This window comes from Prenolepis imparis, unplaced genomic scaffold (assembly GCF_030444845.1).
Source record: "Prenolepis imparis isolate NDT839.2.m4 unplaced genomic scaffold, iyPreImpa1.0 SCAF_2, whole genome shotgun sequence".
Classification (NCBI taxonomy): domain Eukaryota; kingdom Metazoa; phylum Arthropoda; class Insecta; order Hymenoptera; family Formicidae; genus Prenolepis; species Prenolepis imparis.
Window position 1 is genome coordinate 17,232,668 of NW_028141160.1, and position 22,236 is coordinate 17,254,903.

Here is a 22,236-nt window from a genome sequence, read left to right on the forward strand (position 1 = left end):
ATTAAATATTGTCATAAAATAGCCGCGGATCCTATGCGGCGCACCATAATTTTACGTATATCAAACGAAGAAGTTTGTACGCTGGTGTCTGCTTGATACCAAAAAATTCTACAATGAATGTACTATTAAAATGTATAATCAATACATTTTTGGCTCGTCTTAAAATATTTAAATATCGACATAATGTAGCCGCGGATCCTATGCGGCGCACCATAATTTTACGTATATCAAATGAAGAAGTTTGTACGCTGGTGTCTGCTTGGTACCAAAAGTTTCTGCAATGAATGTACTTTCAAAATCTATAATTGATAAATTTTTGGCTCGCCTTAAAATATTAAAAATCGATACTTTCTTGCCGCGAACCCTATGCGGCGCACCATAATTTTACGTATATCAAACGAAGAAGTTTGTACGCTGGTGTCTGCTTGAAACCAAAAAATTCTACAATGAATGTACTATTAAAATGTATAATCAATACATTTTTGGCTCGTCTTAAAATATTAAATATCGACATAATGTAGCCGCGGATCCTATGCGGCGCACCATATTTTTACGTATATCAAATGAAGAAGTTTGTACGCTGGTGTCTGCTTGGTACCAGAAGATTCTGCAATGAATGTACTTTCAAAATCTATAATTGATAAATTTTTGGCTCGCCTTAAAATATTAAAAATCGATACTTTCTTGCCGCGGACCCTATGCGGCGCACCATAATTTTACGTATATCAAACGAAGAAGTTTGTACGCTGGTGTCTGCTTGATACCAAAAAATTCTACAATGAATGTACTATTAAAATGTATAATCAATACATTTTTGGCTCGTCTTAAAATATTAAATATCGACATAATGTAGCCGCGGATCCTATGCGGAGAACCATAATTTTACGTATATCAAATGAAGAAGTTTGTACGCTGGTGTCTGCTTGGTACCAAAAGATTCTGCAATGAATGTACTTTCAAAATCTATAATTGATAAATTTTTGGCTCGCCTTAAAATATTAAAAATCGATACTTTCTTGCCGCGAAACCTATGCGGCGCACCATAATTTTACGTATATCAAACGAAGAAGTTTGTACGCTGGTGTCTGCTTGATACCAAAAAATTCTACAATGAATGTACTATTAAAATGTATAATCAATACATTTTTGGCTCGTCTTAAAATATTAAATATCGACATAATGTAGCCGCGGATCCTATGCGGCGCACCATAATTTTACGTATATCAAATGAAGAAGTTTGTACGCTGGTGTCTGCTTGGTACCAAAAGTTTCTGCAATGAATGTACTTTCAAAATCTATAATTGATAAATTTTTGGCTCGCCTTAAAATATTAAAAATCGATACTTTCTTGCCGCGAACCCTATGTGGCGCACCATAATTTTACGTATATCAAACGAAGAAGTTTGTACGCTGGTGTCTGCTTGAAACCAAAAAATTCTACAATGAATGTACTATTAAAATGTATAATCAATACATTTTTGGCTCGTCTTAAAATATTAAATATCGACATAATGTAGCCGCGGATCCTATGCGGCGCACCATATTTTTACGTATATCAAATGAAGAAGTTTGTACGCTGGTGTCTGCTTGGTACCAGAAGATTCTGCAATGAATGTACTTTCAAAATCTATAATTGATAAATTTTTGGCTCGCCTTAAAATATTAAAAATCGATACTTTCTTGCCGCGGACCCTATGCGGCGCACCATAATTTTACGTATATCAAACGGAGAAGTTTGTACGCTGGTGTCTGCTTGATACCAAAAAATTCTACAATGAATGTACTATTAAAATGTATAATCAATACATTTTTGGCTCGTCTTAAAATATTAAATATCGACATAATGTAGCCGCGGATCCTATGCGGCGCACCATAATTTTACGTATATCAAATGAAGAAGTTTGTACGCTGGTGTCTGCTTGGTACCAAAAGATTCTGCAATGAATGTACTTTCAAAATCTATAATTGATAAATTTTTGGCTCGCCTTAAAATATTAAAAATCGATACTTTCTTGCCGCGAACCCTATGCGGCGCACCATAATTTTACGTATATCAAACGAAGAAGTTTGTACGCTGGTGTCTGCTTGATACCAAAAAATTCTACAATGAATGTACTATTAAAATGTATAATCAATACATTTTTGGCTCGTCTTAAAATATTAAATATCGACATAATGTAGCCGCGGATCCTATGCGGCGCACCATAATTTTACGTATATCAAATGAAGAAGTTTGTACGCTGGTGTTGCTTGGTACCAGAAGATTCTGCAATGAATGTACTTTCAAAATCTATAATTGATAAATTTTTGGCTCGCCTTAAAATATTAAAAATCGATACTTTCTTGCCGCGAACCCTATGCGGCGCACCATAATTTTACGTATATCAAACGAAGAAGTTTGTACGCTGGTGTCTGCTTGATACCAAAAAATTCTACAATGAATGTACTATTAAAATGTATAATCAATACATTTTTGGCTCGTCTTAAAATATTAAATATCGACATAATGTAGCCGCGGATCCTATGCGGCGCACCATAATTTTACGTATATCAAATGAAGAAGTTTGTACGCTGGTGTCTGCTTGGTACCAGAAGATTCTGCAATGAATGTACTTTCAAAATCTATAATTGATAAATTTTTGGCTCGCCTTAAAATATTAAAAATCGATACTTTCTTGCCGCGGACCCTATGCGGCGCACCATAATTTTACGTATATCAAACGAAGAAGTTTGTACGCTGGTGTCTGCTTGATACCAAAAAATTCTACAATGAATGTACTATTAAAATGTATAATCAATACATTTTTGGCTCGTCTTAAAATATTAAATATCGACATAATGTAGCCGCGGTACCTATGCGGCGCACCATAATTTTACGTATATCAAATGATGAAGTTTGTACGCTGGTGTCTGCTTGGTACCAAAAGATTCTGCAATGAATGTACTTTCAAAATCTATAATTGATAAATTTTTGGCTCGCCTCAAAATATTAAAAATCGATACTTTCTTGCCGCGGACCCTATGCGGCGCACCATAATTTTACGTATATCAAACGAAGAAGATTGTACGCTGGTGTCTGCTTGATACCAAAAAATTTTACAATGAATGTACTATTAAAATGTATAATCAATACATTTTTGGCTCGTCTTAAAATATTAAATATTGACATAAATTAGCCGCGGATCCTATGCGGCGCACCATAATTTTACGTATATCAAACGAAGAAGTTTGTACGCTGGTGTCTGCTTGATACCAAAAAATTCTACAATGAATGTACTATTAAAATGTATAATCATTACATTTTTGGCTCGTCTTAAAATATTTAAATATCGACATAATGTAGCCGCGGATCCTATGCGGCGCACCATAATTTTACGTATATCAAATGAAGAAGTTTGTACGCTGGTGTCTGCTTGGTACCAAAAGATTCTGCAATGAATGTACTTTCAAAATCTATAATTGATAAATTTTTGGCTCGCCTCAAAATATTAAAAATCGATACTTTTTTGCCGCGGACCCTATGCGGCGCACCATAATTTTACGTATATCAAACGAAGAAGTTTGTACGCTGGTGTCTGCTTGATACCAAAAAATTCTACAATGAATGTACTATTAAAATGTATAATCAATACATTTTTGGCTCGTCTTAAAATATTAAATATCGACATAATGTAGCCGCGGATCCTATGCGGCGCACCATATTTTTACGTATATCAAATGAAGAAGTTTGTACGCTGGTGTCTGCTTGGTACCAGAAGATTCTGCAATGAATGTACTTTCAAAATCTATAATTGATAAATTTTTGGCTCGCCTTAAAATATTAAAAATCGATACTTTCTTGCCGCGGACCCTATGCGGCGCACCATAATTTTACGTATATCAAACGAAGAAGTTTGTACGCTGGTGTCTGCTTGATACTAAAAAATTCTACAATGAATGTACTATTAAAATGTATAATCAATACATTTTTGGCTCGTCTTAAAATATTAAATATCGACATAATGTAGCCGCGGATCCTATGCGGCGCACCATAATTTTACGTATATCAAATGAAGAAGTTTGTACGCTGGTGTCTGCTTGGTACCAAAAGATTCTGCAATGAATGTACTTTCAAAATCTATAATTGATAAATTTTTGGCCAGCCTTAAAATATTAAAAATCGATACTTTCTTGCCGCGGACCCTATGCGGCGCACCATAATTTTACGTATATCAAACGAAGAAGTTTGTGCGCTGGTGTCTGCTTGATACCAAAAAATTCTACAATGAATGTACTATTAAAATGTATAATCAATACATTTTTGGCTCGTCTTAAAATATTAAATATCGACATAATGTAGCCGCGGATCCTATGCGGCGCACCATATTTTTACGTATATCAAATGAAGAAGTTTGTACGCTGGTGTCTGCTTGGTACCAGAAGATTCTGCAATGAATGTACTTTCAAAATCTATAATTGATAAATTTTTGGCTCGCCTTAAAATATTAAAAATCGATACTTTCTTGCCGCGGACCCTATGCGGCGCACCATAATTTTACGTATATCAAACGAAGAAGTTTGTACGCTGGTGTCTGCTTGATACCAAAAAATTCTACAATGAATGTACTATTAAAATGTATAATCAATACATTTTTGGCTCGTCTTAAAATATTAAATGTCGACATAATGTCGCCGCGGAACCTATGCGGCGTATCCTAATTTTACGTATATCTAATGAAATGTTTGTTGGCTGTTGTCTGCTTGGTACCAAAAAATTCTGCAATGAATGTATTATTAAAATATATATTCGATGAATTTTGTATATATTTAAACACGCTTTTTTTATTTTTTAACCATCAACAGCGTGGTTTTTTCTTAATCTTAATGTCAAGTATGTACCTTACGTTATATGTCACGTGTTATTTCTATATTTATTATTATTTTTCGGAGAATTTTTATATTAATATTTTTTTTATATTCTTTTACACATTCTTTTATTTAAAAAATTTTTTTTTAATCGTTAACGGCGATAAATTTTTTTTCTAATTTTATGGTCGATAGTAAGTATATATCGATACGCAGAAAATAGAAATACAATTTTAAATATAATGTAAAACTTACTAATAAAGTATAATTATTTCATTGTCAAATTATGAAATTTTTTTCATGTTAAAAGTATCTCTGATCTCTCGACAGTTTTTAATAATGAATTAAGGCGCTGACAGTTTTGGTTAAGAGTCAAAATTTCGCTAATGGATGTGATATTTCAATATGTCAAAATAAAGAGGTCATACTAATTTCACTTTTTATCAGAGATCAGTTAAAATTTAGTGTATATGAAATGAAATTATATAAAACATTATTTATTAGTATTATCTTATTTGCTTATTTTGTATCCAAAATATCACCTATGTGTTAACCTATAAAAAAAATAACCTTTCTTAATTATTCTTATTTAAAAATTATATTAATGATCTGAATCAATAAAGCTGCATTTCCACATTATCATTATTCTTTCAGAAGAACTGGAAACTCTAAGAGAATAAATTATTCAATACAAATGTGGAACAATTATCTACATTAACGAAGCTACATATTTAATTGAAAATATTTCCGCCGATAATTAATTTTTAACGAATGGAATCTAAGAAAATCGGATTAGATGAAAATGCATCCGACTGTGAATTCGGATGAATCCGTAACAGCAGATCGATCCGCACACATCGTTCGGTACACTGATCATTCATCACGAAATCCTAAGGAACAATTATCTGGCACGAAAAATGCACAAACGAAATACGAAGCTCATTTATTGCAAAATGCTGCCCATTCCTCAACATATAAATCTAGCAGTAAGCAATGTACATCCGACTCTTTGTGAATCAACTTGAAAAATAACTCCATTTCCGCTTTTACATCATATTTCCGTTTTCAATTTTCCGTATTGCGGATATCGGTTTTCTTTTTTTGTTGTATTAAAAGTTAAAATAGATCCGAGTTTAATACATTAAAAACGATATAATAATAACACATTAGAATAAACAAAAATAATAATTATAATAAGCAGAAATTAATTTAAATAATTAAATTACAAGCAATTCTCGCGGTTTCAATCGCTATTTTTGTTTGTATTAAAATAATTTCTACTTAATGTTTCTCATCATACTCGCAATCCTTTATCGTTATCAGATTAGGATTAATTATCGGGTTTAATTCGCAGCGACACCGTTAGATCGTCACAATGCGTATCGCGAACGGCGTGTCAACGACATAATGGAAAATCAATTGGACGTCCCGAAAAATCCCGAGCAGACAGAGCAAAAACATAAAGGTGTCGACACGCGTGATATCGATTTGCTACATAGGTATCGATCAAGGTCCTGCGTTAACCTGCGTTTATTTTGCGCGAGATTGTGCCGTAAGAAGAAAGAATATTCCAAACGCGTTCTGGCACAGCCGACGAGATGGTTTCACGAACAAGTGAAAGAGCGATGCAGAGAGGAATCAGACGACGTCGTAGCGGTCGCCGGGGTATCAGCCGCTCTGCAAGAACCGATAAGCCGTCGGAGTGCCCCGAGGAAAGGCAAGAGAGATCGTAAACAGGACGAAGCGGTGGAAATTGCTGATAAGGACGTCTTTGAGAAAATCAGAGAGGAAAGAAGAAGAAAGGAAAGGAAGATGATGGAAAGAAGGGAGAGGAGAGAGAGACGTAAGTGGGAAGAGCGAATGCCGCACTATATCGTGGACACGCACTTGGTGACACGCGACGAGCACCTAGAAGTCCCCGAGGATCACGTCCCCGGAAAACCGCCTTCCCCGGTCACCGACTTCACGAAGAGCTGTTGTTACTTGTGCGCCCAGAACACCCTGGCGATCGCGACCGCGAGCGTCAAACCGGAGCAGTCTGACAAGTGCGTCCAAGTTTCGACTCATAAATTGCACGCGGAGACACCCTCGACCCTCGATAAGAGCTCCAGCCCGATACTGCTGGTGCGCACCGTGCAGTCGTCCGTCAAAGTGAGGACGCGCGAGACCAGCACGCTCTGTCCCGGTACGAGTCTGACGCGGCGCGGAGAAACGGAGCCGAGGTCAAAGAAGCGCAAGAATAAGTTCAACGTGTTCCTGGGGTTGACGCGGACCAAGTGCCCGGCGGGACGCTGCGAGACTGATAAACCTGCGGCCGCTGGACGCGACAATAATAACGCGGAGAAACGAGAGCCGAGAAATGAGAAGTGTGTCAGGGAGAAGAACGCTTGATACATGGGATATATCGGAATTTATTAATTATTGCGTGACGTTTAATTATTCGATGGGGAAGAAATAATTATACGCATCATTATCTCTCAACTCTTGCCCGTAATTCTGTTATTTTATATTGTATATTCAAGATTCGTGATTTTATCAAAATCTGTAATTACGCTGCATTATCGAGATGCATTTTGCTTTTACCAGACCTTTTTTCTATCTTCTTGTACAAAATTTAAAAATAAATTATTTATTTATTTGATAAAAATATCTTTGATAAAGAAATAAAGACTTACGTTGTAAGATATAATTTATAATTAGAAAGAGGAATGAGAGAGAGAGAAAGCTACTTTTGTATTACGTAGACACAATCTTGGATATTACTTTGTTTTTTTTTTTTTTTTCGTACGTTCGATAATACATGATGTACGTCCTCTTCATTTTTAAATGGCATTTTGCTGCAGCTCTCCTATAAACTTTACATAAAAATGCGCGACCCTAACTGAGTGTATATTTGAATTGCATGTTGCATACGAATAATTTCGATAACACACGTACAACTTGGCTTGCATCTCCGCTGATAAATTATACCTTGCTAAGCTTTGTTCCATTTACACGCACATACATCATAAACAAAAGACATGATTTGTTAAACTATGCACAAGTTAAAGCAGTTAGTTAGAGCAGAGAGTCCTACGTACACATAATTCTTTCATCGGATGACATAAAATCTCATCCTTTTTGCCTTTCTCATTTTTTATTCTTCCGCCTTCAACGACCTTTCTTCGTCATGATTCTCACAAAGTTTGATAGACGATAAGAAGTTCCCTTTTTATCTCGCTCTTTATTAAAGATAGTAAAGTGCAGCGTTTTTTCTTAGAAGCCTTCAAGTCTTTCAATTATATTGCTACCTCGTTCCATAAGGTTTGCGAGAAAGCTAAGGTTCTCTTTATGGTTATTAAAAAAAAAGACATTGTTGAAATTTCGAGCAAAAAGTACAAGTATTATGGTATTTTTTAAAGATTTTCTACCAATAAAAGAAAAATAGTTTGCCAAATGTTACTTATTTAATTAATAAATATTATTTATTTATACTCATTTAATAAATATTATACAGTAAGAAATTGAATTAAAAATTAAAAATGCTATCGAAAATTAAAGATATAGTTTGTTTTGATTTTATACTGTAAATATAAAGTTATATGATAATGGTGAAAAATAAGATAACAAAAATTTTTATACGATCAAAAGAAGTAATAGAAAAAAAATATATATATATGTTTAACTTTAGCTTTTTTGCTCTCGTGATAAATACATAATAAAATTCTTTAACAAATATTTTTACATGAAACGTGCAAAAATTTGTCACATGTAGATTTTTGCCCTCTTATAGTACCCTATATATTAGAAAGTTTTTAAATTTCACTCCAAGAATACTCGACACTTGAACAGGGTGGAAAAAAGTAGATGCGAGACATCAGGCACTCTATCTATATCAACGTCACATTTCCATATCATTTTCATATTATTTTCACATGTTCTTTACATAGCATTTCCGTGCGGCCATTTGTGTCGCTTCCGCGTTACTTGCACATAAATGTCACTTGAATATAATCTTTTTTTGCCGCTGCCGGAAACGTGAAAAATCACGAATAAATTCAGAGTTTGTCTATCTTTTATACAACTCTCGTAGATATTACATAAAAATCTGTAATCATCATATTTTATGTACGATATATGTAGATACAATCTCTGTCTGAAAAGCGTATAGCAGTTTGGAATGTCTTCACATCTCTTAATTATTATTGGAGTAAAGTTTCTTATTCAGAACAAACGAGTAAATACAGGACTCATTCATTTTTCATATAATTTTCGTGAACATTACATGAATCTGTAGTAATCGCATTGTATATACAGCAAAGATAAATTAATCTAAAAGTTCTAGAAATCAGAAGGATAATTTAGAAAAGTTGTTTTATATCGCACTTGAAAATACTTTCAATTCGTTACCATTAAAAACGCAGAAAATCGAAAATAAATCAGAATATCTATTTTGTACGAAACTCTAGCAGATAGAACGCAAATGTACAATCATCGTATTTTATATACAATAAACAGAATCGATCTCACAGAGACATACCGTAATAGTAAAAAAAAGTCGCTTCACATATCCGCGCACGCCAGATTGCGAGTATATTAATTATACGCATGATCTTATAATAGTATCCAAATTTATATTAGATAAAAATCTTCGTATAATAACATAAAAACATAAAAAAAAGAGAAAAACACTCGAAACTTTGCAGTGGCCAACGGAAGATCTTATTGCACTTCGCGGTCGTCCGGCCGACAATCGACCAAGTAGTTCGAGTCAGTGCTATGTCAGACCGTATCCGAGGACGATACTATGGATCGAGTCGGCAAACTAGAATTCGCGTCATCCGACAATGGACCTCCAAACATCAAAGGTGCCGCGTAATACGGCAGTAGAGGGTACTGGGTAGTTGGAAAATACGTAGGTGGAAAAAGTCCCTGCCTCTGAGCGATCTTCAGCCGCGATGTCAGCTGCTTCTTCCACTTCGTGCGGCGATTCTGGAACCATGTCTTGATCTGCACCTCGGTGAGATTTAAACACTTGGACAACTCCATCCGTTTGCTCACGCTGAGATATTTATCGATCTGTGAAGAATACAAAGAAAAAATTTACAAGATGTTGTCGCATATAAAAAAAAGGAAGGACACAGAAAGCGTGAACCGTACCTTAAACTCTGCCTCGAGTCTTTCTAATTGTTTCGCACTGTAAGCTTGACGAGGTTTTCGATCAATACCCGGTTTTCTCGATCTTCTACCACTTGGTTTGGGTGCTGCAAAAATCATCAATTTTCATATCACTGTTGTTAATTGCGTCATATGATCAGTAATATCGCAACTATGTAATCATTGCTAATTACACGAGAATCCTCTTAAAACCCCTGACAGTTTATGGCATTCTGGAGATTTATTGTCGCGATAATCAAAATTTAATATTCTAATTGCGCTTCTTAATTGCTCGGCTAACTTCGCCAGTCCAAACTCAATTATCACCTTCTTACGATTTCGAGGCATCATCCGAGTCCTGTGTAGAATTACAGAACGTGTCTAAAACTTGTGGGACTGTTTGCGGAATGTGTGACATTCTACTGTCAATACCATCGAGACGAAGTGGCAATGAGTTACGCAAACAATTTATGACGGAGAACGTTTGAATGCGATTATCACCGTAGTGCAAAGAAGTAATACACATTTTTTTGACAAGCAGATGAAACATTATAACGTAATTAGTCGCACTAAAACAATACGGTTAATGTTAATTACATAGGCAAATATCCGCGTGTAGTTTGCGCTAGAATACAAATACCGAAAGCGCGATAAGAATAACTTTTCAGAATAACAATAACAACTACTTTGGTACTATAAAATGTATAAATCAAATTAAATAAATCTATATATAATTTTCTTCTCTTTTCTATCTCTAATATATTTTTCGAATTATAAAAATATTATAGAGAGAAATATAATATTTGTTTGTTTGAAATCATATATAGAAAGAAAAAGAGAAAAAGAAAGAGAAAGAAAAAACGAAAGAAATAGAAATAAAAAAAACTAAAGAAAAAGGAAAAGAAAAATATTCATAAAAAAATAATTATTTTTACTATCTCTTACTTATTTTACGCAAAATAATTTTTAACACAGAATTGAGTACTTTCTTTCATTTTTTCGACGACACTTTTATATAGAATTTTTGTATAGAAGTATATATATGTATAAAATGCATAATTCGGTAACGTTACATTGCAGATATAAGAGTTTACTAAAATGCAATGTTAAATTTTTTAAAAATTATTAATAATCAAAATTATTAATATTAATAGTGTCATTCTCTCTTTTCTCTGGTATTGTTTGTTCATGAAATTCTGAAAATAGCATTGGCTCGTCTGACAGGAGAATTCTCAAGATCGCGATGTTTCCACATAGAAATAAAAATTTTTTTGCTTTTTCCTTGTGTTTAATCACCAGTTAGCCGGGCGGCCCTTACATGACGAGTCAACAAATAGATGTCGCGTATTTATATAAGACCTTTGTATTTTTACTGAACCCTTCTAGTGTGCCTACGACTACGCAGAACGGCACAGTTTTATTAGTTCAAATATTATCGACGTGAAAATTGTGGATTTATCTCAGATAAAATAAGTTTACCGTATTCAATATATGTAAATTCAATTCAAATTTTTTTGTAACACATATTTTTCATATCTATTTACAATATATCGACACGTTTTATTTGTAACAATACGTTAACTATTGTGCAAATTCGTAATCTTCGCAGTAGATTTTAAAGACTTAAAATGTTTCAATACTTGTTTTTCTCTTGCTCAATAGAAAATTCGATATATGCTTTGCAAATAATTCAAGAAGCGCGTGTTTTTAGCTATACAGTGTAAAATATCTGTTTATCTAACATTTTATTAGAAGATAACACGATTATTAAATACGATAAAATCAATAAAGTTTAATTAGTAAATATTGCACACAAGAGGCGTTTTATTATATAAATCAAATCAATATAAAATAGATATTTAATTATAAATTAATAGAGGCACAAATTGTACGAATAAAAAATACATTTCTTAGAAGAATCGAAAGAGACTATTGTAGTGACCGGAAAGGAGAATGCCTACAGTGACGAAGAAGAAGAACCGGCGGGACCAAGATTTACGAGTGTACAGAGACATTTAACACCTTCGCGAAAGATAGTTAGACCAACGATGCTGATAAATAGGCTCCTAACAGTATGGCGGATAGTAGCCAGAAAGGGAGAAACAGCGATGGCGGATTTCAATCTTATCTCACAATCATAAAAAAAACTAGGATTTCAGTTAAAGATTAATTTGTAGTTTTATGACATTATAGTAGCTATTTTGCAAGTTTATAATACAAAACTCTGCAATTCTATATCTATATTATACTTGTAATACTATGCAGAATATTGAAAAGAATTATATTTATTCGTAAAAATAATGGTAGAGTACGAAAATTTTGCGTCAAATTGAGAAGAAAAATGAAACATTATGTGAGTCAATTAATAGTGTGATTTTTTTATGTGGCTAAATATTTAATATTTTGCCGGCAACGTGCCGAAAAACGGAGGGATACAACAACTGGGCCACTGATGTGTACCTCGCGTGTCGAAAAGCTGTTACTGTAGGCGCCTCGTATAATATCCAATATTCGTTGAAGCCGAGAAAGAGGGTTGCCCATCTTACACCTCTCTCAGTATTGTTCGCGAAAATGGAATTACGGCGGTAAGTTATTACAAGTGGATAATAATTAGAGTCCTTTGTCGTCGCGAGAACATTCGTGCCTCTCACGGACACAAGGAAAAATATATCTAGCACTATAACGATTTTCTTTACGCGTAAAGAAATATTTATAATATTTTTTTGTAGAGAGACAAAACTAGAAAATATCAAAGATAGATTTGATGCAACATTATTTTTTAATGACAATTAAATTTTTATTTCCCTCTTTTTCTTTGTTTCCGAAGATAACACTTTATCCGATTAAAATTGCTTATCGAGAATATAAAGAATAGATCTCTAATATAATGTCGTAATAAACTAAATTTACTTTAAAGTTTTAAACGTACCTTGCAAGCCAAACAGCTGTCCAGGTTTTGTTTGAGCAAACCAACTACTGTACAGTAATGAGGCCGATGCAAGTGATGTCGCGGAATATGAAGAATCAGTTAAAGCACCTTCGGGATACGAGAATCCCGTATGAGTGTATACACCTTCTAGATCTATTAAATCATGAGAAATCCATTCTTGAAAACAAAATCTTTTAAAAAAACAATATACTTAAAACAATATAATTCTTCAAATAACTTCGTAGGAAAATTATTTTTAAATTTGGAGAAATTATTTGAAGAATATAATTTTTTATATTTTATCATATTCGTCCAACTTTGGATAAAATTTTAAAAGTAGTTATTGAATAAGTATTATTATAATATTATAATACATATAATATTTAATTTTTTTGTTGCTAAATATTTAATATTTTGCTGTAATATGTTCAAAAACGAAGGGATACAACAATCAGTGACGTGTATCTCTCGCATATATTGAAAATTGTATACAATTAATATAATATTTTTTTCTCTTCTTTTAATGCATATATTTATAAGAAAATTTCAGTGAATAATAGAACACGTATATTTATGACATACCAGGACGTGTAGCTGGTATCGCTGTTGGCCTAACGAAATGTCTTTCAATCCTATCGTCCATTTCTTCGTGATCCTCTTCTTTATCACCAGAACTATCTAGTCTCGAAGTTTGATCCCTCTTCTCATTTCTTCCAAGAATGCTGTCAATAGTGAAAGCACTGGACGCGGCAATAGGGGATGAATTTCTTCTTTCGGTCTGCTGTTTCTGAAACTCCCTGTAACCTTCGCAACTGGAATCTGATACATACTCGATAGATTCCCGATTGACGATCGGCGATCTGCCGTCTCGCTCATTAGCATTCGAATAGGCTTCGTTCTCATTTGAAAGCGAGCGCGTCCGACGAAGATCATAAATATCATTGTTCATTTTCTCGCGATTCTGGCAAAGTTCCATTTTGTGATAAATCATCGATTTCGGCTATAGTTTCGGCCAAGTTCGATGTGATCTTGATGTTATTATCCTTCGGTAATCCTATAATCTTAATCCAAATTCGCACACTTCACATTTGATACTGACTTATCGAAACAATGCTTCCTTTTATGTTTATATTTCTTTTTTCTTTAAAAAATCACAGCTATTCTTGAATTATTCATTTAAAAAGGTTTGAGACTCGATTGCTGTGCACCTGCCATGTCTATCTTTATTCAATGTCGCACGATAAAATCAGAAACGATTTTATAGTTTCTAACCGATAAAATATATCTTGTATTTTTAATGAAAAAAAAAATATCTATTTGCGAATCAATCGCAGACAATTTTGCACGCGTTATCCTTTTGATCAATCACATCTGATCTCGTACTAATCTCCCTCCGAACTGTCTGAAAGCAAGTACTTCCGAAAGTATGACAAGTGGCACGTGTCTGTGGTCCAGAGAAGAACCTCCCAGCATCCCCACCATTTTCCCACAGGAAGGTCATCCCGTGAAGCTGGAAGAATATCTCGCACATCGGGATCTCCCCACTTACTATCTCGGAGTAGGGATCGCAGAATCTCGCAGCAATTTATCGTTGATTTTCTATTTCAAAACCATTATAGCTGTCAAATTTTATTGTATTATTTATAATATTTTGTCTATCTTTTTTTATTGGCAGCTAAATGCATGATTCACAAAATTGGCAACAAGATTTAATATATTTGTCGCATGATGTACAGAAATATATCAAGTGTTAAATACAAATAGAAACATATAAAAATATATAATATTTAAGGTTTCACATTTTTGGAACTTGTATTATCGTATCTATTGATGATCGTTATTAAGATTATCGGTGCAGCGCTTATATATGTACATAAATTTCATATTAGAATATCTTTGTATACATATAATGATATATATTTATTCTATTTATACAATTTCATCTAAACTTTATCTTTTTTCGACATAATTTATTTTATATATTGCATTGCTATTCTCATCGATATATCGTGTCCCCTATCAATACAGTATAATTTTGCAAATTCGTAGGACAGATCTGTTTCTTATATTATCATTTTATCGAGATATTCACGTGTTTTATAGTTCTTTAAAAAAAGTGCTTGAGTTCGACGATTTGGCTTGCGCACTAGTGAGTTTCTCCAGGGTGAAAGCGCTCAAAGGGGTTCAAAGGGTGGATCTCGGATTGGTCCTAAACGCGCATGCTGCTTGCGCAGTGGCCGCCTTCTTTGACCCCTCTATCTCGAAGCTTTATACCAGTAAAACGATGGTCGTTCTCTTCTCTCTTTCCCGTTCACGCTTTAGCAATGGATAAACGCTTCTGCCACGCGAAGAACATCATGAAAAAGTACCGCAAAACACTTCTTCACGCGTTTAGCGAACTATGCGCAGTGGTTCTCACTATGCTCCAGAAAATACGCACTTCATTATATAGACACCAGATTACATCTCGTTGACATAATGTCATATTGCAAATTCATCAGTGGAAATACGACAATAGTTATAATGTATAAATGTTTGCGTGAAAAATCAATTTAACATACTATATTTATTCGAAAGATTTTTAATTTAATTTGTAAAAAAAGACAATTTTTTCGTGATAAGTAAAAAAGAGACAAATGCTTGATATTTTTGAGAAATATTAATATAATGAAATAAAAATAAAAACGATAGAGAGCGTTGCGTTTCGCAATGATTGGAGACTTTCAGCTTCCCACGTGGATGATAGCTCTTATCGAACCATATCGTGTTATTTCTGTTTACGAGCACAGTATGGCTGCCATTTTCGCGAATGCTGCGTCCATTAGTCTCCAGGCTACCCGTGCCAATCTCAATGTTCATCCTCGCACACCGTAAATCCACTCGCTTCTGCGGCTAAAAGGACCAATGGCGATTGTGAGCCCTTTCTATTGCTCGGTTCCTCGTCATCGATCCTTACCCCGATCCACGTCTGAGTTATTTCGTCTTTGTGGAAGAACATATATCAAATATATATCTTTTTGTATACATTAGACACTTCAGCATGCATAGTGTCGTATTCTGAAAACGCAGTCATTATTAACCTTTCCTCATAGAGAGAGACTTGGATAACATAACTATTATATATTGGAAACAATTTTAGAAACTTTATACACATAAAAATATAAATTACACGATAATATAATAATTTAACAATTTAAATTTAAAATGATTGAGAGTATGTCATGTTATCTAAAAGGATTGTCTTGTATTTTAGGTATAGAAGAGAAAAAACTTAAACTTTTGAAAACAGAAACAAAGTATGCATCTTTAAAATTACGCAAGTTCTGTATGAATTTAGATTAAAATGTAGGTAAATATGTATAATGTAGGTAAAACATATACAATTTAAAAAGAATTTTTTTAATATAACCAAATTGATGAGAATTCTAACTCTTGATGTCGTTTGCAAGCTGATATTTTTACACGTTTAAGACACAAAATTTACGCTCGTGTCGCACACGCTTTTTTGCATGCTGATTATACGCGGGGTTGAACATTTTACACGTACTTGTGACCGCGACAAATATTGAAACTTAAATACAGTGAAATGCGCTTAAGGCACGTTGTTAGGTGCGAAGAGAGGAAGTAACGATATGGTCAACGCGCACGTTAATTTACGACCGAGGACACTACTTCCTGGAAACTAGCGTGAACGCTTAAACGTTATTTCTACATTTTCTGCGATAGTTAGTTATCTCTTCCTGAAAATGATTTAAATCGCAAATTTAAATTTGCAAGAAATAAAATCGCAAGAAATAAAAATTGCCTTTAATTAATTTCAGATTTTTTTAATTGGCTGCTCTCTCGATTTATTTCAAATATTAGCGTACAAATAACACGCACAATATTTGCAATTTATTTGCGTTATACGCGCGATTCACCATCCCTAATGTTTCCATGGTGGCAACCATTCGTAAATGTTTCGAATAAACGATCCATTTGCTCGCTGCGAAGTTTACTCTCACGTTTGATGCACACTGCGCCGGATAATTGAAACGATCAATCAAGCACCTGAGAAAAGGAGGGTAAACTCACGCGTGCACAAACTGCGCCATAGGTCGCGTTCACGCAAAAGGGGAAGTGCGCGATCACACCTCGACTGCGAGCGGTTAAAACCGCATTTCCGTCTGCGTCATACACTGAAAATAATATTTTATAGAAACATTTCTTGCGTGTATATTAAAAGTACCAACTCGAAACACATGAAGAAAATTTTAAACGCATTTTTCAGATCAAATTTATCTATTAATCTTCTCTCTCTGATTTTTTCTTTCGAATATTATTAATAATAAGATTCTTGAATAATTTTTTTAAATATATATTTTAATTTTTCTATAACTCCTTATTTCAGCGAATCATAAATAAATAATTTTTATATGTACACTTTTATCTGATTTCGCAACCACGATACCATTAATAATCGCGTGAGAAACGTTTATTTCAGTCGGTAGGACGAGACGCAAGGATTCTTTCGAAACTGCGCGATTAATTTTCAGTAAGCTCGGCGTATAACTGGCCGCTTTTGGTGTGTGTACAGATATAGCCACTCTCGCGAGATATTAGACAGGTGAGCGCGTTCCCAGGGGAACAAAGGTCCCATTACCCTGTCTTACCACCTCGACCCGGGCGGACGTTCCGCCAGACCCTTCGCTCTTGAAACATTCATAAGAGCGTTGTAAGTGGTTTTTAATAAACGTATTTAATCATGAGTGTCGGATTACGCGTAAATCGGTGGGCGCTATCATCACAATCGGGGGAGGATTAGTCATGAATCTAAACAGATGTTCGAACAACTCGCTTTTAGCAGGTATGCGGGTGTTCTTTCGATTTTGATGCCAGTAAGTTTATTAGATTCTTTTTTACGTATGTCTATATTTTCGATTGATCAATTTATTAAATGCTATTTTATTATAACTATTGAATATTAAACCTTTGAAAAATTATTAATAATTAGACTTACATGCGCACGATATTTTTTTCCGCATGCTTGAAACTGTAAATCAAACTGTAGCAAATCTAAGAAACATTACGGTTAAAGCAATTATTCCTAGCAGACGAGAAAATTATTACGTGAGCGTGTCGCCTTCTCGTCAGTCACAGTTGTCTTCGTGTTTCAACAACAACTCTCGTAGCACAACTGAAATGGCACTAAAAATTTTGTCAGAATACTGTGAAAAACGTTTATTACAAATTTACACGCTTATACATTTCTTTTTAATTGCGATATCGGCGCAGGAATGCTTTGACGATGGCAACGAATTTTGTATCAATCAAGATGATATACTTTCCGTGGATCTTTTACCTGGTTCGTTTCTGTTTAATGATCAATATCAAAACAATAATGTTTCCAAGACAGTGACAAATGAAACTGTGGACGGATCTTTCAATAAAGCGTTAAATCAAATGGATTATCATAGGTAAGAATTTTAAATAATTCGGTCAAAAAGTTAACGAACTAAAAATTATGTCATGTTTAATTAATCGTTATATAAAATTAGGAAAAGAATGAATGAGTATCTTTGTCACGGTTATATGGCGGAAGAAATCTTCAAGGAAGTGAGCACTCCTAGAGTAAAACGACGTCCTGAATCTTTGCCACACGACAACTTACATAATTTTATAAACAATGTTACGATACACGATAAACTTTTGGCGGACGAAGGAAGCTCAAAGTATAAAAATTGGCTTCAAAGGTAAACACTAAGAAATTTTTTAATTCTTTATAATCTCAACTATATTTAATGATTAATATTCATAGTTTTACATTACAAACGGCAAATTTATTAAATATTTTGGATTCATAAAGTATTATTTTCTGTTACAAACTTTTCACGAAGTTAAGATTTATTTTTCTTTAATAAATTTTTAGACTTTCTGATTTCTAATATAAAATAGTTTAAAAATTAAACTTTTATTAAACTTTAATTAAAAAGTTGTATTAAAATTTAATTAAAAATATTTTATATATAAAGACACGAATACTATACAATACATTATTAAGGCATCTTGAGGAACTACGTTCATTTATTAATGTTCTGTTATACTCTACAAAATACTATACAGTAATATAAAACAATATCTAAATTTGACTTATTTATAACAGAACGACAACGTTAGACGATATTTATCGACACTATGCACCGCACAAAAAAATAAAAAAGAAACAGGATGTCCGGGAAGATGACATTGATGAGTTCGATGGTGAGGTGACAGGATACGCGATGCAAGCTCCTGTGCCTGCAAAAATGGGTTTCTACAAACCATCTCCATCTCATGAAGGTAAATTCCAGAAGCTATTGCACAAATATCGTGCAATGCACGAAGAATTTGATATTTATATATTTCATGAATAGGTGACAGGTCGTCGACGTCGTCGGAACATTCTTATCATTATGGACCCGCATTCGGTCATCATCATAGCGACTTTGGACACCATAGCGATCATTTTTTTCCATCTATCCACGAGGAATATTATTACGGACATGAAGAAGAAGATCATAAGCCTTCCTATTCCAAGGGAAAGGAGCTCTCGATCAAGGATTTTTTCGAAATCGCGCTCACCGCACTTGCATTCTTAGCATTTGGCCTGTTTATCATTCAACTGCTGCTAAATGCCACGGTATTAAAATGATCGCGTTTAAAAAATATTTGTCAATTATTCCAAAAATATATTTTTATTTTAATAAAAATATTTAGTTCAAAAGAGATTCACACGATTTTTTGATACATTTGATGATACATTTTGACAAAAATGTTTCTTATATTAGAGCAACAGTGGCATGATGATGATGACTAGACGTGCCAAGAGAAACGCACTTCCTCTTTCCTTGTCCTCCGCTAGCAACGAGGATTTGAATGACCTGTCTTACCGCGTTTTAAGATCCATCGAAGCAATTATGATCGTCGAAGAAGACTCTGGTAATTGTCTGCGTAGAATATTGTGCGAAGAAAATCAATATTCCAAGGAAACCAACGACGGTCGTAGAATTTGGGTTCCCGTTTGGAGGTAATAAAGTGTATAATAACGGTAATTTTCAGCGGATTCCTAGAAACAAAATTAGATAGAAATTTACCGAATCTCATAAATTAATCAACGCAGTATCAATGGTCGGCGAAGTGTTTAAAGTTGTTTCTCGAAACCGATAATGTTGAGATTCTTCTTTTCAGCTTGGGCATGAGCTGGTTATCAGGCAGAGTTCTACATAAGACTCCATGGTCGGCAATGTTGGATTCTATGAAAGCATCCATTCTGGGCTTGGGTGGAATTGATTGTGCCTCTTTCTACCCAGGATGTGATCTCGAGAAAGAAAGGATTAAAAGACGTCGCAGGAGAAGGAAATAAAAATTAACGACGCTTTGCAAGATTTTACAAGGCTAAAAGTAAAATAAGTTAAACAAAAATATATTATAAGGGATCTTGCACTCTATATTTATAATTACAATAACGAATCTATGTTTCTCTCTTTTATAATAATATATATATTATAATTATATAGCGCAACATAGTATTTATCATTATTTAGTATTTTATCGTTGTTTATCGTCGACGTCGTCTTGAGCAATACATGAAGCACTAGAATTACGTGGAATGCGTAGAAGTGTAGCATACATAGATCCACTAGGACATACGTGGAAAACGTTTCTATCACCTCTGTCTTTCAATGGTTGACAATTTGTCAAAATTGGCATATTACGTTCATCATATAATGTGCGAAATTCTGCGATCTAAAAAAATTAAATCAATTTTACTACAAGATTACTTACGTGGCAAGACTGATTACATGGCGATTTTATTTTATTTATTAATCATTGCTCGTCAATCCTGGCGCTTACTTGCTCGATAGATATTCCCAATGGTTCTCTGCTTATTAGCCAAAGTATGCTATCTTTTATATTTGTCATTGTTATGGAGCCCCAATAAATGAAGTAATCACGTTGAAAGCATCGCATAATGTTCGTTATGGGAAAAGGCACTAAACGGACAGAAGAATGAGCCGTTTGGACAAAAGATAATGCTTTTATAATATCATCCAAAAGTGGATTAGGGGATACCTGAAGCTATATATAATATTATTATTATACATAATATTATTATTCTTCCGCTTCCTCAAAAATATACATGTATTATTTTTTTATTGTCTAAAAAGCTATTTCTGTTCTAATTCTAAAATTGCACATCTTAAAATGTAAAAAAACAAAAAAAAATAACACAGAGAATAGTTTAATACAAAAACATTATATATAATTAAATTTTTTTTTTTCGAAACTAAAAATGTTTTTTCTAATACCTGAAAGAAATATACTAAAATAGTAACTCCACCATTCTGACGAAGAGCCGTTATTTGAGACTCATAATCACTTTTATAATGCACCGCGTGCAGTTCCATCGGCATGCTGTATTGACAAGTGTATTGAAATAAAACAAATTAATAAATAATGTACGAACTAACAATAAAAGTAAAACCTTCCACCGTCGACATGATGTTCGCTACCATCCATATCGGTTTTACCCCAATGAAAATGGAGCTGTGAGAAGATATAATTACCGACGAATGGACCGCCACACAAATACGGTTCTTCTGCATGCCATGTTGCGCTAAGAATCACTATTAGCAATAAATATAATTGCAATATCTTTCTAGAAATAATTTGATGTATGAACAAATCTGGCTTTTAACCTAACCAGTATAGCCGGTGTTGGTGAGTTTTACTTTCTTCGGCGTGACATTGTAATTAAACCACTGTGTAGGATTAAGTTTCACGACTTTCATGTAACTGATATTCAAATTAATTGGAGATTCCAGTTTGCCATCGGTTTTAGCTAATTGTTGTATGAATCTAACCGTTTCATTGCTATCATCAATATCTAAAAGAACACAAAAAGATATTTAATAATAAAAATATTCTAATCGCATAAAAGAAATGCCATTTCAATTTATACATATCACACCTGTTGAAGAATTCATGCCGATATATTATATTACCGTATGTTATTAATTGATAACTTTTTATGCAATTTATGCTTAAGCTTAAAACATAATATATCGACTTTGCTCAAACTTCAATTCATCGATATTATTCATGTCATCGATAATAATATCATAATAATATCATCAATAACAGATTACTTTTTGTATATATTTAAAACGAAATAATTTTTACGAAGAGAAAAGAAAAAATGCAATGTTTATAGTTAAAAGAGAATAGTATATTAAAAATAAAATAATTTTTTTTTATTTAGATTCTCATTAATGTGTGTATGAGAATAAGAGCGGATATAAAATAAT

At 33.6% G+C, this 22,236-nt stretch overlaps 4 protein-coding genes across 4 annotated transcripts; 2 read left to right on the forward strand and 2 right to left on the reverse strand.

Moving 5' to 3' along the window:
* The first annotated feature begins 5,641 nt into the window (after positions 1–5,641).
* Positions 5,642–7,236, forward strand: LOC145933238 (uncharacterized). The gene is made up of 2 exons (XM_083032813.1): positions 5,642–5,831; positions 6,200–7,236. Exons 1-2 carry the CDS (start codon positions 5,642–5,644, stop codon positions 7,234–7,236), a joined length of 1,227 nt encoding a protein of 408 aa, XP_082888939.1.
* A 2,134-nt stretch (positions 7,237–9,370) lies between these two features.
* On the reverse strand, positions 9,371–14,206 carry LOC145948867 (uncharacterized). The gene is made up of 4 exons (XM_083058415.1): positions 13,493–14,206; positions 12,911–13,063; positions 9,985–10,088; positions 9,371–9,903 (listed from the first exon to the last, which is right to left on the reverse strand). Exons 1-4 carry the CDS (start codon positions 13,899–13,901, stop codon positions 9,607–9,609), a joined length of 963 nt encoding a protein of 320 aa, XP_082914541.1. The 5' UTR covers positions 13,902–14,206; the 3' UTR covers positions 9,371–9,606.
* Positions 14,207–17,716: 3,510 nt separating this feature from the next.
* Positions 17,717–20,344, forward strand: LOC145932924 (uncharacterized). The gene is made up of 7 exons (XM_083032149.1): positions 17,717–17,756; positions 17,988–18,366; positions 18,448–18,642; positions 19,053–19,228; positions 19,303–19,568; positions 19,717–19,955; positions 20,117–20,344. Exons 1-7 carry the CDS (start codon positions 17,717–17,719, stop codon positions 20,289–20,291), a joined length of 1,470 nt encoding a protein of 489 aa, XP_082888275.1. The 3' UTR covers positions 20,292–20,344.
* Positions 20,345–20,476: 132 nt separating this feature from the next.
* On the reverse strand, positions 20,477–21,915 carry LOC145932925 (carbonic anhydrase 1). Its single transcript, XM_083032151.1, has 6 exons — positions 21,900–21,915; positions 21,633–21,815; positions 21,414–21,555; positions 21,238–21,343; positions 20,783–21,007; positions 20,477–20,674 (listed from the first exon to the last, which is right to left on the reverse strand). Exons 1-6 carry the CDS (start codon positions 21,913–21,915, stop codon positions 20,477–20,479), a joined length of 870 nt encoding a protein of 289 aa, XP_082888277.1.
* Between the last annotated feature and the right edge of the window lie 321 nt (positions 21,916–22,236).